Source organism: Telmatherina bonti (genome assembly GCF_933228915.1).
Source record: "Telmatherina bonti genome assembly, chromosome: 6".
In the NCBI taxonomy this organism is placed as follows: domain Eukaryota; kingdom Metazoa; phylum Chordata; class Actinopteri; order Atheriniformes; family Telmatherinidae; genus Telmatherina; species Telmatherina bonti.
The window spans coordinates 10043258-10057235 of record NC_136624.1 but is presented as its reverse complement, the minus strand read 5'-3'; the positions used below and the strand labels follow the sequence as shown (position 1 = coordinate 10057235).

At 42.9% G+C, this 13978-nt stretch overlaps 1 protein-coding gene across 1 annotated transcript; it reads left to right on the top strand.

Moving 5' to 3' along the window:
* Positions 1 to 7046: 7046 nt before the first annotated feature.
* chia.1 (chitinase, acidic.1) lies at positions 7047 to 13701 on the top strand (the record flags this gene model as incomplete). Its single annotated transcript, XM_079242867.1, has 11 exons — positions 7047 to 7065; positions 9364 to 9393; positions 9480 to 9684; positions 10770 to 10826; positions 10926 to 11091; positions 11656 to 11780; positions 11863 to 11986; positions 12713 to 12895; positions 13070 to 13186; positions 13283 to 13409; positions 13493 to 13701. 11 exons carry the CDS (start codon positions 7047 to 7049, stop codon positions 13699 to 13701), a joined length of 1362 nt encoding a protein of 453 aa, XP_079098993.1.
* Between the last annotated feature and the right edge of the window lie 277 nt (positions 13702 to 13978).

Here is a 13978-nt window from a genome sequence, read left to right as displayed (position 1 = left end):
TCTTCATCAGTCTGTGGACTGAGTTACCCAGCTTGGTCTGGGTCCAGGGGGGGTGGGTGGGATGGGTGGACTGTAAGTGCTGGGATGGGGTGGGGCTTCACTTTTCATTTCTTTTTTATATGATAAGTAAATGGAGAAGGGTTGGGGGGAATTTTGCGTTAGCCATGGCACCTGATCTCATCACATCCACCTGCAGCAGGTTAGACTTAGGCTGCAGGTGGAGGCTCCTCACAGAATCAGTTGTGTGTATAACTCATGTACATACATGTGACGGAGGTCTGTATGTTCACACTCAGAGCAGCCAGACTGAAGGGTTCGAGCAGATGGAAGGGGGGTCTGACCTGGAATTCAAACTCCATCACATCCATCACATCCATCCATCCATCCATCCATCCATCCATCCATTACCCCTTATCTGGAGTCGGGTCGCCGGGCAGCTGCCTAAGCAGGGAAGTCCAGACATTCCCAGCCACATTTGCGAGCTCATTGGGGAGGGAGGCTCATGAAGCAGCCAAGAAATATAATCCTTCCAGCGTGTCCTGGGTCTTTCCTGGAATGTCCTCCCAGGGGGATGTGCCTGGAACACCTCACCAGGGAGGCGTCCAGGAGGCAACTGAAACTCATTTCAGAGTTTTGAATTCACAATCTTGTTTTTTCAGTCACTTCCCACCACTCATGACCATAAGTGAGGGTAGGAACATAGATCAACCAGTAGAGAGAAGAAGTTTCTTCTTCACCACAGACCAATGCAGACTCCACAACTCTGATCATCAATCTGCCTATCTATCTTATGCTCCATCCTTCCCTCACTTGTGAACAGGACTCTGAGATAGTAGAGCTCTGCTACTCGCAGCAAGACCTCATAGCAGACCTGGAGAGGATACTCTGCCCTTTTTTAACTAGTTTCATCCCAACAGCTTCACACTTGGCTGCAAATTGTTCTAGCAGGTGCTGAATATCACAACGTGATGGAGCCAACAGAACCACATCTTATGCTCAAAGCAGACACCCAGAGCTAAAGTCACCGAACTAGATCCCCTTGACACCACGACTGTGCCTAGAAATCTGTGATAAAGGGCAGCCTTGGCAGAGACCAACACTTACTGAAGCTAATCTGACTTATTGCCTTGTAGTTGGAGCACGCAATCCCGTCCCTTGTCTTAAAGGGGAGTACTACCCCAATCTGCCTGTCCAGAGGCAATGTCCCTGATGTTAATACAAAGCTGTAACGGTGTGTCAGCGAGGACAGCCCCACAGCATCCAAAGGAACTCTGAGTGAATCTCATCCACCCCTGGGGCTCTGCCACTGTGGAGCTTTTTAACCACCCTTAGTGACCTCAGTCCTGGAGATCGGAGAGCCCACCCGAGTCCTCCAGCTCTGCCTCCTCTTTGGAAGACATGTTGGTGAGATTGAGGAGGTCTTTTAACCCAAATCATCCTGAGTTGAGGTCAGCAGCCCTCCATTCCTACTGTACACAGTGTTGATAGAGCATTGTTTCCCCTCCTGAGTTGCCAGAGGGTAGACCAGAATCTTCTTGAAGTCATTCAGAAATCGTTCTCCATGGCTTCACTTTGTGATACCTATCAGCTGCCTCCAGAGCCCACAGGCCAAAAAGGCGCGATGAGACTCCTTCAGCTTGACAGCATCCCTTACTGCTGCCGTCCACCAATGGATGGGGGGATTACTGCCACAACAGGCATTATCAACCTTACTGTCACAACAGTAAGGTTGCTGATGACACTTCTATTGTTGAGGCGACCAGATATTTAGTCTAAGTGGACTAGAACATAGTCCACTTGGACTAAATATCCCCCGCCTAGCACCAGATGTTCCTAGCAGGCCCTCACAACACATTTGGGCCTTGGCGTTCTGACTGGCAACCTCCCCCACCATCTGAGCCAGCCCACCGCCAGGTGGGCAACAGTCATCAGTCATGCAGCTGCATGCCATGGATTGCATGGAAAATCCATGACAAGCACAAAAGTCCAATAACTAAAAACCACTCAGGTACAGATCGCAGCACCATTCCTCCCAATCCTATCCCTCCAGTTCTCACACTGCCCATTTGAGTACTGAAGTTCCTCATACCCCCCAAAACTAGCTTCAGTAGGCACTAATCAGACTGCCAGTGTCCGTGCCCTCTGCTGCCACCCAGCTGACAATGCACCTGATCCCTACGGCTTCTCCCACAGGTGGTGAGTACGCAGGAGGGATGGTCCATGTTACCCTTTAGGGCTTTGGCCTACTCTGGACAAAACCCCAGCCATCAGTTGCTTGCTCTGGAAAGGGGGTGCCGGTGACCCATGTCCGGGCAAAGGTTGCTTTTCTCCCATCTTTATTCTCATCAAATGGGTGACGTTAAACTCACAGCTAAGAAATCCAGTTCAGACTCTTCAAGGAAACCACCAAAACCATCCAGAACCACCAAAGACTTCTCTGACTGACCAATAAGAATCAAAACGTCATACACACCCTGATTGCGTAATCACAACCTGAGATTCACTCTGGAAATCAACAAAAACAGCTTCTATACATGAATGTAAATCTCTGAGGAACAGATGCTTCCACAGCTCAGTTCAGTCATAACACACTTTTACAGACACAATTCAGTAAAATTCCTTTCAGCTTTATTTATACAGCACCAGTTCACTACAAAGTCATCTCAAGTTACTTTTGTAGACACAGTCCACATCATAGTAGTCCAGTAATGCTCAAATAAAACAAATCCATCATATGATCTGCATTAGTCCAGTTTAGAACCATTTTCATCTAAGACAGTTTTTATAAATGATTTTATAAGTAAGGAAACCAACGAATGAGGTCAAATCTTCTTGATTCAACTGTCAATGTTGAGCTGTATGAGGAGATTATGGAAAGGAAAACGTCCATCAGAACCAGGAAGGGACAGTACTGGTGTGTTTTACATTTACATTTCATGCAGCATTTGTATTTTGGAAATGATTCTGCAGATATGTTGGGAAGCAGCTGCTATGATAGCAGTTTCTGAAAAGATAAAATGTACCACTACGGAGGACAGGATCCTGTCAGGCAGCTGTTGCCATGGTAACAGTCAGTCTGCTGCAGTGGACTTTAAACTGAACAATGAGTCTTGGAGTACGCAGAAGCTGTCATGGTTACAAAGTCGAAACAGAACCAATGCAGTAAATTTAACAACTTGGTCTTAAAATCCAGATCTGGAGATGTTCTGCTCAGGCTGAAAATGAAATGAAGAAATAAAAACTTGGCAGATGCTGAATGAATATTTGGGCCATCAGGCTGACCTCAGCAACATGTCCGGTTCTGTGGGGAATCTGGATCATCTCCTTTGACTCTGATGTTGTTGCTCTCAGTGTGACCGCAGGTTCTTATTTCCCAGCTGTTACTAACATCTGTGTGCCTGGTTGTGTTTTTAACTCATATTCAGTATTTATAACAAACCTGGGTCCGTGAGGGTCCAGGTCTGGGTCCAGATGAATGTTTACTCCGTCAGCAATGTAAAACTGCTTGTTTAGTGTTTGTTGGGTTTATTCCAGCTGTGTATCTGCTCATAAGCTCAATGGCAAGGAGAGATGAAAGAGCTGGCCGCCAAAGTTATCAGAGCAGGTATCTGTGTCATAAATCATCCTGGTCGTACTCCTGTCAGAGTCTATCAGAGCTTATGTAACATGTCTGATTCAGCAGGGTTTACAGGAAGGACGTGGCCTCCTCTGAACTGTCAGGCTACGTCTGAAAGTGTCATTTCTTTGTCCTCATTCATGCCTTAAATATTCCTTTATTTATTCTGTCTAGTTTTTTGTTTTGTTTTTTTTTTTTATTCAAAGAATTGCTTTCTAAGAAAACGCTCCTTCTCAGACGGCCGCTTTGTTCTCATGTGTGTGAAACACTGCATGAGTCGCATGACTTGTTCAGGGTAAATCCTGCTGTTTCCTGTCCTGCCGCAGAGGCTCCAGTGAGATTTAACTTCTTCTTGACAAGGAATTTCAGGGAGTTTCCATGAAGATGAAGGTGTTTTTATTGGGAAGTATTCACTCATCCTATCATAAACTATCTTGGGCTTCACTTATTTCTGGATCATCTTGGTGTTTGAAGGTGAATTTGGGGGCTGTCCTCCATTCTCCTGACTCTGACCATTGATTGCGTTGTCCATCATCAATATTGGCCGATGGCTTCCTGAGATATGTACCTGCACAGCACCAGGGCCGGATTAAAACTGCACAGGCCCCTGGGCCCAGAGAATTCCATGGGCCCCCTTCCCCAGCGCAACATTGTGAAATTGTGAATGATACATTGGTAACAACATTTCTAACATCTCTCAGCCAGTGGTACCAATAGCAATACACTAGAAACTGTGGTGTAACTATCTGGCTTTTATGTACATTTTGTTTTATGTCCAAACTGCTGATGTATGGCCGATGTGGGCCCCACTAGTCTCCAAAAAGGCCCCTGGGCCTGTGTCTCTAATGCCCATTGGATAATTCAGCCCTGCACAGCAACTACAAAACTGCTAAGCCTCACTTTTTTACCTGCTACCATAGCACAGCTCCTCATCCGACATCACTTCACAGGACTAATTTACTCATTTGTGCTACTAATTCCTGCTATTCTCTGGTTTTTGTTGAAAGTACTGCGGTTTTCTTTGAGGAGGAGAAAACACTTACACTTCCTACTGTGTCCCAGGTAACATAGCCAGATACATACAATTCTGTTGTAATGTCACATGTGTTTGTGAGGGCATCTGTTGTTGTGCGTTTCAGACGGGAGGCAGAAATAAGTCGTACTTTTCTAGTCATTTGATGCTTTTATCCAAAGTGACTTACAAGTTAGCAATTATGCTATCATACATATGCTGGTGGTGGGAGGAAGCTGGAGTGAGCACGGGTACACAGGAGAAAGCATGCAACCTCCACACAGAAAGATCACTGTTGACAGCTTCCGCCCAGCTGAGCCTCGAACCAGCGATCTTGCTGTGAGGCGGCGTTGCTAACCACTATGCCACCGTGCTGCCATAAATGTAACCATCAGGGGAAGAAGCACACCTATCTAACGTAATCAGGGTTTGAACCCATGAGCTTCTGAACCATGACACTTTCATTTAACCGCCATGTCGCTATAGCTCTTGTCAAGAAGAAGTTAAAGTTTTAAGGAGTTTCATCTTCTTTATGGTGAAAATCTGCGAATGTTTGTTTTTGTCTGTTGTTTTTATTGTTTATTATTTATATATGTTTTAAACCAGCTCTGGTCCAACTGGGCCTGTCCTGGTTTACTTATTGGTTTACATATAGTAAACATTTACAATATGGTTTATACATCTTTACAACTGGTTTACATTTTATAAACGAGTTTCATTTGATGAAGAAAATGTAAAGTTTTTTTTTTATTTTTTATTGATCTGATTTGATATTCATGATCTGAATGTTAAACTACTTGTAGATCATCTCACAAAGATCATCATCTTCACTCTGTGGGGATGAACCATGTGAGTGGAGAAACTGTGACCCGGGCTGGTCTCTGGTGTTTGGTGCTGGTTCTGATCCGATGCTGGATGGCTTCGTCAGGATCATCTGATACTGACTGCAGTCGTGCTTTCTGACTCCACACTTTGTGGAACGTGGAGCAGCAGGTTCAGCTGTGTGTATTTTCTCATCACCGTCAGTTGTTCCTGCAGAACCACGCAGTGCCGCCGCGCTCACGTTTGTGATTTTTGCTCAACCAATCAAGCTCGTCCTTGCTGAAGGCGGTTCACGTGGCCAGGCCAGACTGGGTCGGGTTGTTTCCTTTGGGCCTTTTAGAAATTTGTGATGGACTGAGAAGAGTGTTTCTTGTAAATATGGTTTCAAATAAACACCTTTGACTCATATTTCGGTTCTTCGTGTTTTTCTTCTCCTACAGTGACTCAGAGATGCAGCAGGAAAGTCTTCTGGCTGGTTTTTCTTATGTTGGAGAGGAAAAAACTGGACTTGTCTCATCAGACTGGAGCTTCCAGCTGAGTTGAGACACAGTCAAGCGACTTTGCCTTGTTTGGCTCATTTTATGATGCTTCTATTCAGTTTCTGTTCAGAGATGTTAAATGCAAAGTTTAACTGCAAGAAAAAAAAAGGTGAAGTTGGCGCCTCCAAAGAAGGCAAGAAAACCATTAAAAAATCAACATTCGGAAACTTCTGACATGTTTTCAGACTTCTCTTGAAACAATATTCTGCTTAAAATCCCCTCCACACCCCCGTCTCCTGTAGAACTGACAGGACTGGAAAATCACCATCCGATCGTTTTAACCTGCCTGTTCTAAAAGACTGGAAGGTGGGATGTCTATCAAACTCTGCTTACTAAGCTAGCGCTGCATGATCCAGATTCATTTCAATGGAAGGCTAGCAAGGCTGCTAGCTGACTTTAAACAAAATCTATCCTGTAAGCAGTCTAATTATTATAGGAAACCATGTGTCCCCCATATGTAAAAGTCTAGCACTGCCACTGAACCCAGACGGAAAATCAGGATAAACCTCTGAGTATTACAATATTTGTTTCCAATAAATGAAGTTTATGGTTATCAGGAAAAAGACATTTCCAACAGACCAGTGACAGCATTTCCTTGTCATTTATATGATCTGATTAATTTACTGAGGTACAATTTGTTGTCACTGATCCAGGAAATGGTTCTTCAGTGCTTTTGACGGTCGTTCTTGAAGACTGCCGCCCACCACACTGAGCCCTTATCAGCTGCACTTTGCCACTTTCCATTAGTCATTAATGAGAATAATATAAATATGATCCAGCTGTGGTACGCTCTGGACTCTGCATCTGTTCCTCTGGAAGGAAGGTAACAAGATCCTTCAGCAAGTTTTATGTTGTCTTTTTTTAATCGAAAAACAAAGAAATAAAATTCTTTATTAATAATTATTCCAATCAACTTAAAACATCACATTTCTAGGCTTATTGTTTACGGGTTTATAGAATATTTGAAGCATTTCTGTTTGTATTCCTCTGATAGGGCTGACTTCTGATCAGAGGTTCACATCCACATTCCTAAACTGTTGGGAATCCAGACGAAAAAATGGCAAATCTCCTCACAGGTAAGAAGATGTCTCGTTTGACCTCCACGCTCTAGTTGTGGAAGGTTTATGAGCTGTTGTATGAAGAGTATGAAGAGTCGCTTCTTTTTAATATTGCTCTTTTTAAACACAATCAGCATTAAATAAGCAAGTGGCAGTGATAATATGAAAAAAGATTTTCATATGGCAGTAATGTTCAGTGTCTAACTTCGCTCTTCCATACAGGTCGTACACAGCAGGTCCCGCTAGGCCTGAACTCTACTGCAGATATCTCAGTCCATCCATCCTCCACAGTCACATTCTCCTCAACAAACTTCCCACATTTTTATCTTCAAAATGCTAAATAACACATCCATATATTTGTTTAAAGAGCTCTCAATGTCTTTTAATAGGCTGTAGAAAGTATTTCTTTCTAAAGCTACACACACACAAAAGTTGAACGCTTTTCAACTTTTTTGCGTCGTGTTGCAAGCCCCCGTGTTTCACATGCATGGATGCCGCTTGTCCCTCGGCTGGGGGAGGGCAGCAATTTTCACCTTATTGCACAAGTACCATATGAAATTAATAGAAAAGAAGCAACTTCACCCCCCTGTGTGTTGAGTCACTAACTCTTGTCCTTGAGGACAATTGTCCCAAAGGTTTTTGAATTTTTCCCTGCTGCAACGCACCTGATTCAGAGGAAATGGATCTCCATCGGCTTGTTGTCAAGCTCTGTACAAACCTGTTAATGATCTATTCATTTCTGTCAGGAGTTCTGAAGCAGGAAACATCTAAACCTGCAGGACAGTAGAGTTGGAGGTCAACTCTACTTTAGTCTAACATAGATTTACAGTGTGAATAAATATATAGTGAAATAAAAAAAAGAATTATCAAGATTAAACTTGATGGGATGGGGTATTTTTCTTTGCATAGGTCATGTTTTCTAAAATAATTGTCCAGTGATTGATTAATACAGAGTTCTTGGATTTCCAATTGAAGAAAACTGGAAGTTAGAAAAGTGAGGAGGTGTTTACTGTGTTGAACTGGGAGAGGTTGTGGAGTTGACAGTGGAAGGGCAATGATCAGATTCTGCAGTCAAGAATAGTAGCAAGTTTTGCTACTATTCTTAGTAGCATTAGTATTTCCTAGCATGAGTGGATAGGTGTGCACGTCCATGTGGTATGGGAATAACCACCCCTGAAGGATTGTGTAAAAGTATCTGTGTCTGCAAAGCTCATTGCAAACGTTTTCCTTTGTGCAATGTTCGATCTATTGATGGATTTTTTTTTTTAATCATATGAGTTGTAACATTGTGTTTTTTGTTATCGAGAAGGTATTTTTGTAAATTTTAATCCAAAGTTTACATCAGACATCTTAAGTGTGTCTGTTTATGTAATCTCATCAGTTTTCCCCACATTTAAAAAAATGTGAAACAAACTGAAATAATACAGAAAAAATGCAGTGTTGCAGTTTTTCCCTAACATATTCCAGGTAACAGGGTTAGTCGCACTATGTTTTTTTTACCAGGAGTATTTTAGAACTAGTTGTGTACAGATAAATGGGAAGAGTTGGCAATAAAAAAATGAAATTTCATCTCTCCAGGAAGGATGATTGGGAGTGTTGGGACACTCGCGGGGCATGTGCAGCAGGGATATTTCCTTCCATAAGAGACTTAAAAGCTGCCTCCTTAACTTAAATGCTATTTTAGGAAACAGAGGCATGTTTGAAATAAATACAGCAGATCAGGAAATATAATGTTAATTCTACCAATTATTCATTCATTCCTTCATTTTCCAAACCGCTTAATCCAATTCAGGGTCGCGGGGAAGCTGGAGCCTATCCCAGCTGTCTTTTGGGCGAAGGCAGGGTACACCCTGGACAGCTCGCCAGTCCATCGCAGAATTCTACCAATTAAATAGAGTTAAAATGTCCATCTTTACGTTACATCAGTGATCAATCCATAACAAATGACTTCATAATTGAAAGTAAATCTCTGTTAATGTTTGGTAGAATATGCTGACATGTTAGAATAAGAACGTCTGTGGACCAGAGACAGAAACATCCGCAGGTCAGAGTGATGCTGGAGACACGTTTCATTCTTAACCATCTAACTGTTGGCACAGTTCATGTTTCTGAAAAGCACCGTTACTTATCAGCTACATAAAAATGCAAAAAAAATGTTTGTTTCTTGTGGCATCATGAGGCATGTCCTCAGTGGTTCCAGCCAGACTTAGTGCACACCACCTCCACCTTTCAGTTCCACCTGATGGAGTCTGTTTCCTTCATGTTTACATCACCTGTTCTGCCACACGTGTGACCATGTTTTTTCTCTTCCTGCAGTTCTGAGTGTCCTGCTTGTTCTGCACAGCGGTAGGTACCGGTTCCTCCGATCAGACTCTACTTTCCAGCATGCTCAAAGCTCAGAATGGAAGCTAAACGTTTCCACCTGTTCTCAGCTTCATCCAGCAAGCTGGTGTGCCACATGACCAACTGGGCCCAGTATAGACCTGGCATTGCCAAATTCACCCCGGACAACATCGATCCGTTCCTGTGCACCCATATCATCTACAGCCTGGCCTCCATCAACAGCTACAACCAGATTGTCCCTGTGGAGTGGAACGATGCAGAGTTGTACAAGAGCCTCAACAACCTCAAGAATGTGTGAGTTCACATGACGGCCATGTTCAGCCGTTTGTCAGGTGGAGGAGAGTTTCACTTTTTTTAGTCAGTTTTAACCAAAGACTCTGCTGATCTCTCAGTCTGATCAGATTTCATATGAAATCCTTTCTTTAGCTATCCATTCAACATTTACAGCTGCTCAGAAGCAAAGAGGACTTTTCCTTTTCACTTACCGTCTCAGACTGTTAAAGCTTCATCTCATGAAATAAGAAGGCCGTAGAGCTGGAATATATAACTTTAGAGCTCTATAACTCAGACACAACTTGACCTACAAACTTTATTCCAAGTGTAAACGGATCACAGCAGACAAAGACTTTACTAATCAAAAGGGCAGGTTAAAGGATTTTATGTCTTTTGACACAATAGCAGTATAAATCTCCTGTCTCTCTCTCTCTCACACACACACACACACACACGCTGACACGTCACATCATGCACTCTAAATCTGGCTTTCAAAATAACTGACCCTCAAAATAACCCCAAAATTTCTCAGATAAACTTTTCGGCCTCCAACTTATTGTTTGTGCAGATGCACAAACTATGTATCAAAACACAGGGACTTTCCTGGTGTCGTCATAGTAACAAGCCTTACAGATTCCTCTAAAATGGCCTTGCAGTGTTGAATGCCCAACTTCTGCCTTCATTCACTTCCAGTGTTTTTCCTCTGATTTCCTGCTCAACTCAGGAGTCAATGGCGCTTTTTAACAGCTAATTAAAATCACACAGAAGAGTGTTGAATCATAAAAATGTGTGTTCAGCAGACCCTTGTCAGTTTCAGTGATTAGAAAATGATCTGTTTTAATGTTTGGCTCTCTTTGAAAACCCTATAGATTAAAAGAAAGTCCTCTATCAAGGTTTAATCCTTCTCAGATCAGCCTGTAAAAGACTGATGTTGTTCCTTTCGCTGTTCCTCTGATCTGTCCTCATGGCTTTCTTTGATGAATCAGCCATTAGGACATTTGAAACACCTGGTATATTGGTATCACATTTGTGGTGTACGATGCTCTTATGGTTTTAAGGTCATATTAGAATTAATGTGTGATGTCTTTCTCTCTCTTTGCTTCTAGTAATCCAGAACTGAAGACTCTGCTCTCCATCGGAGGCTCTGTGAACGGAATGAGCCCGTAAGTTCCAGTTTTACATCATTTGTGTTTTCTGCTCCCAAACACTGCAGAAGACTCTGGATTTCTACAACAGACCTTTTATTCTCTCACTGGCATCAGATTCATCCCCATGGTTGCCAGACCTGAGAATCGTGAAGCCTTTATCAAGTCTGCCATCAGCTACCTGCGCACCAATAACTTTGATGGGTTGAACCTGGACTGGGAATACCCTGGACACAACGGCAGCCCACAGCAGGACAAGGAGAGGTTTACTCTGCTGGCCATGGTGAGACTCTTCCTCCTTAGACAGCATAAAATGTTTAGCCCAAACATGGCCCACATCTGCATTCTGGTTTTTTGTGTCTTATATATTTGGTTTGTGGTGTGGCTGCCAAAACTCAGTCATAGACCAGTACGCAGTCCAAACAAGAATTGCCAGTGGTGTAACTGAGCCATAGATGCCAAAAGTACCCTGGATTAGCCCCAAACATGCCTCCTATCTGGGTGTCAGTACTCATTCAGTATATCTGGATTGTTGCAATCTGCTAAGACTTACATTTATAAAATGGTGCAAAAGGTTGTTTTGGGGAAAATGGGGCAATCAGAGGTAAGACAGTACCTTCCATGTAGTTTTCACTCATGTCTCTGTGGTAGATTTGCCCAGATTTAAAACAGCTCCAGGTCTCTGAAATCTTCATAATCAGATCAGAAGCTTTAGTTGTAACAGCAAGAACAGAAGTGTTTGACTGACCAGACGGCTTTTGAGAGGTCCATCCTCTTCTTAGCTTCCAGAGGCAGCAGCACACAAACCTGTCTGGATCTGAGGGGCTTTTCTTCGTTCTTTGTACAGGAACTGTCCAAAGCCTTTGAGGATGATGCAAAAGACAACAGGAGGACACAGCTGCTGCTGTCATTTAACGGCGCTGGCATCATCTCAACCATCGACAGAGCTTACGAGGTCAACAAGCTTGCACCGTGAGTTGATATAATACATCATTCTGCTAATGTGTTACTCTGATTATATTGTATCTGAAAAGTGTGTTCTGTCTCCTAACAGTCACTTTGACTTCATCAACATAATGAGTTATGACTTTCATGGACACTGGGAGGCAGTTACTGGACACAACAGCCCCCTGTACCGCAGCTCTCTGGACACTGGCACTCACTTCCATTACAACATAGTAAGAAGCTAACCAACACGTCACAGCTTTCTGTGAACTTGTTTTTCCTTCATTAAAGTAATAAGAGCTAATTAAATGCTGCTTCACACTCTGGTTTAACAAGTGTTGATCATTCAAATAGCAAAACTAAAAACAGAAAAAAGACTGCCATAGTGACTCAATATATTTAATCCAGCCAACCACAGAAATCAATGTATTATCTACTCTAGATCCAGCATTTCTTTATTTGTCTCCTTTGGCTCAGTTTAAAGGACAATAAGAATAAAAAAGCAGCAAAAACAAATAACAATACAACATCTAAAACAATGAATGCAGGGAACAAAACAAGTTACATAATGAAAATGGAAAAGAAAGTGTGTGTCGTGTAACTAACATGTTGATAAGTTTAGCAGACAGAGAAACTGATGAAAGTTGTTGTCCTGGAAACAGACCAAATAATGCTCACAAAGGATGCAGAAGATGCCCGGATTTGTCTTAAGCATAGAGCATGAATGAACCTTTAACTTACCTGATCTCTCTCTCTCTCTCTCTCTCTCTCTCTCTCTCTCTGTCTCTCTTTCTCTCTCTCTCTCTCTCTCTCCTACATGCTAGGTTACAGCCAGTTTCAGATGTTTAACAATACATCGCTCACACTTCTGCTCAGGCTTTGCTGTTCTCGTGACTTCTTTCTCAAAGTCTTTTGTAAATAAAATTCCTTTTTATTCATCTCCTTTGTTATTTTCATAGAACTCATCTTTGTCTTACTGGATATCTCTGGGAGCACCAGCTGAGAAACTGCTGTTGGGTTTCCCCACCTATGGAAGAACCTACCATCTGATCAGTGGAGCTAATGGGCTGGGAGCACCCACCAACGGCCCTGGGGAAGCTGGACCTTACACTCGGACTCCAGGTTTCTGGGGGTACTATGAGGTACATTCCAGGTTCAGCTTAACTTTGATTCAGTTTTGTTAAGATCTTACCAATAACTTGTGGATGCTGGTGAAACTGCTGCATCCTCGTGGTCATCACATTAAACCAGAAGAACAAACCTCTGAATAACTCACGTTATGAACGTCTGATCTAAATCTGTGTTTCTGTTTCCAGATCTGTGACTTTACCAACAGTGCAACAGTTTCCTGGATCTCTGAGCAGGAGGTTCCTTATGCCACCTACGGCAGTGCTTGGGTGGGCTTTGATGACATGCGCAGCTACTCTTCCAAGGTAACCAAGAAGTCCAGTTTAATCTGCTTACAAAACCAAAGTCCACTGACCTCATAACAAGTGCATGGTTTAACTTCTCCTGTGGATGTCTTCTAGGTCCAGTGGATGACCACCAACAGCCTGGGAGGAGCACATGTGTGGACTATGGACATGGATGACTTTAGTGGGTCTCTGTGCTCAGAGGGAGCTTATCCTCTCATCAACCACCTCAGGACATCAATGGGTAAATGTTGCGTCAACACTTTTCCTTCTCTCTCAAATAACCAATGTATTAATCTTGCTCTTTTTCCATGTTTGACCATAAAGGTTTCGGCCCCAAACCAACCACCACTCCACGTCCCACCACCACCAGGGATCCCATCTATGACTTTTGCCGTGGCCGCCCTGATGGTCTGTATGAGAACCCAGCTGATAAGGCCACCTACTTCCAGTGTTTCCAGGGAAACACCTACCTGCACCACTGCCAGCCTGGCCTCATCTACTGGGATTCCTGCAAGTGCTGCAACTGGCCCTGAGCTGAACAACTACTAACTTAATCAATCCAATACCATGTGAATGTTAGCTTTACATCAGTTTTATATTTTCAGTGTCAGCTCACTCTGATTCAGCACATGGTCATAAAAATACAGAAAATAAACCACTCAGAAAAATGCTGGCTGTGCAAACGTTCTCCAAATTTTGACTGTATTTTGTACATTTATGGTCTATAAGAAGAGTAGCAGCAGTTATTCTACCATTTTCTTTACTCTATCAGCGTCTCATTAGTATAAATGTCTGTGTATATACCATAGC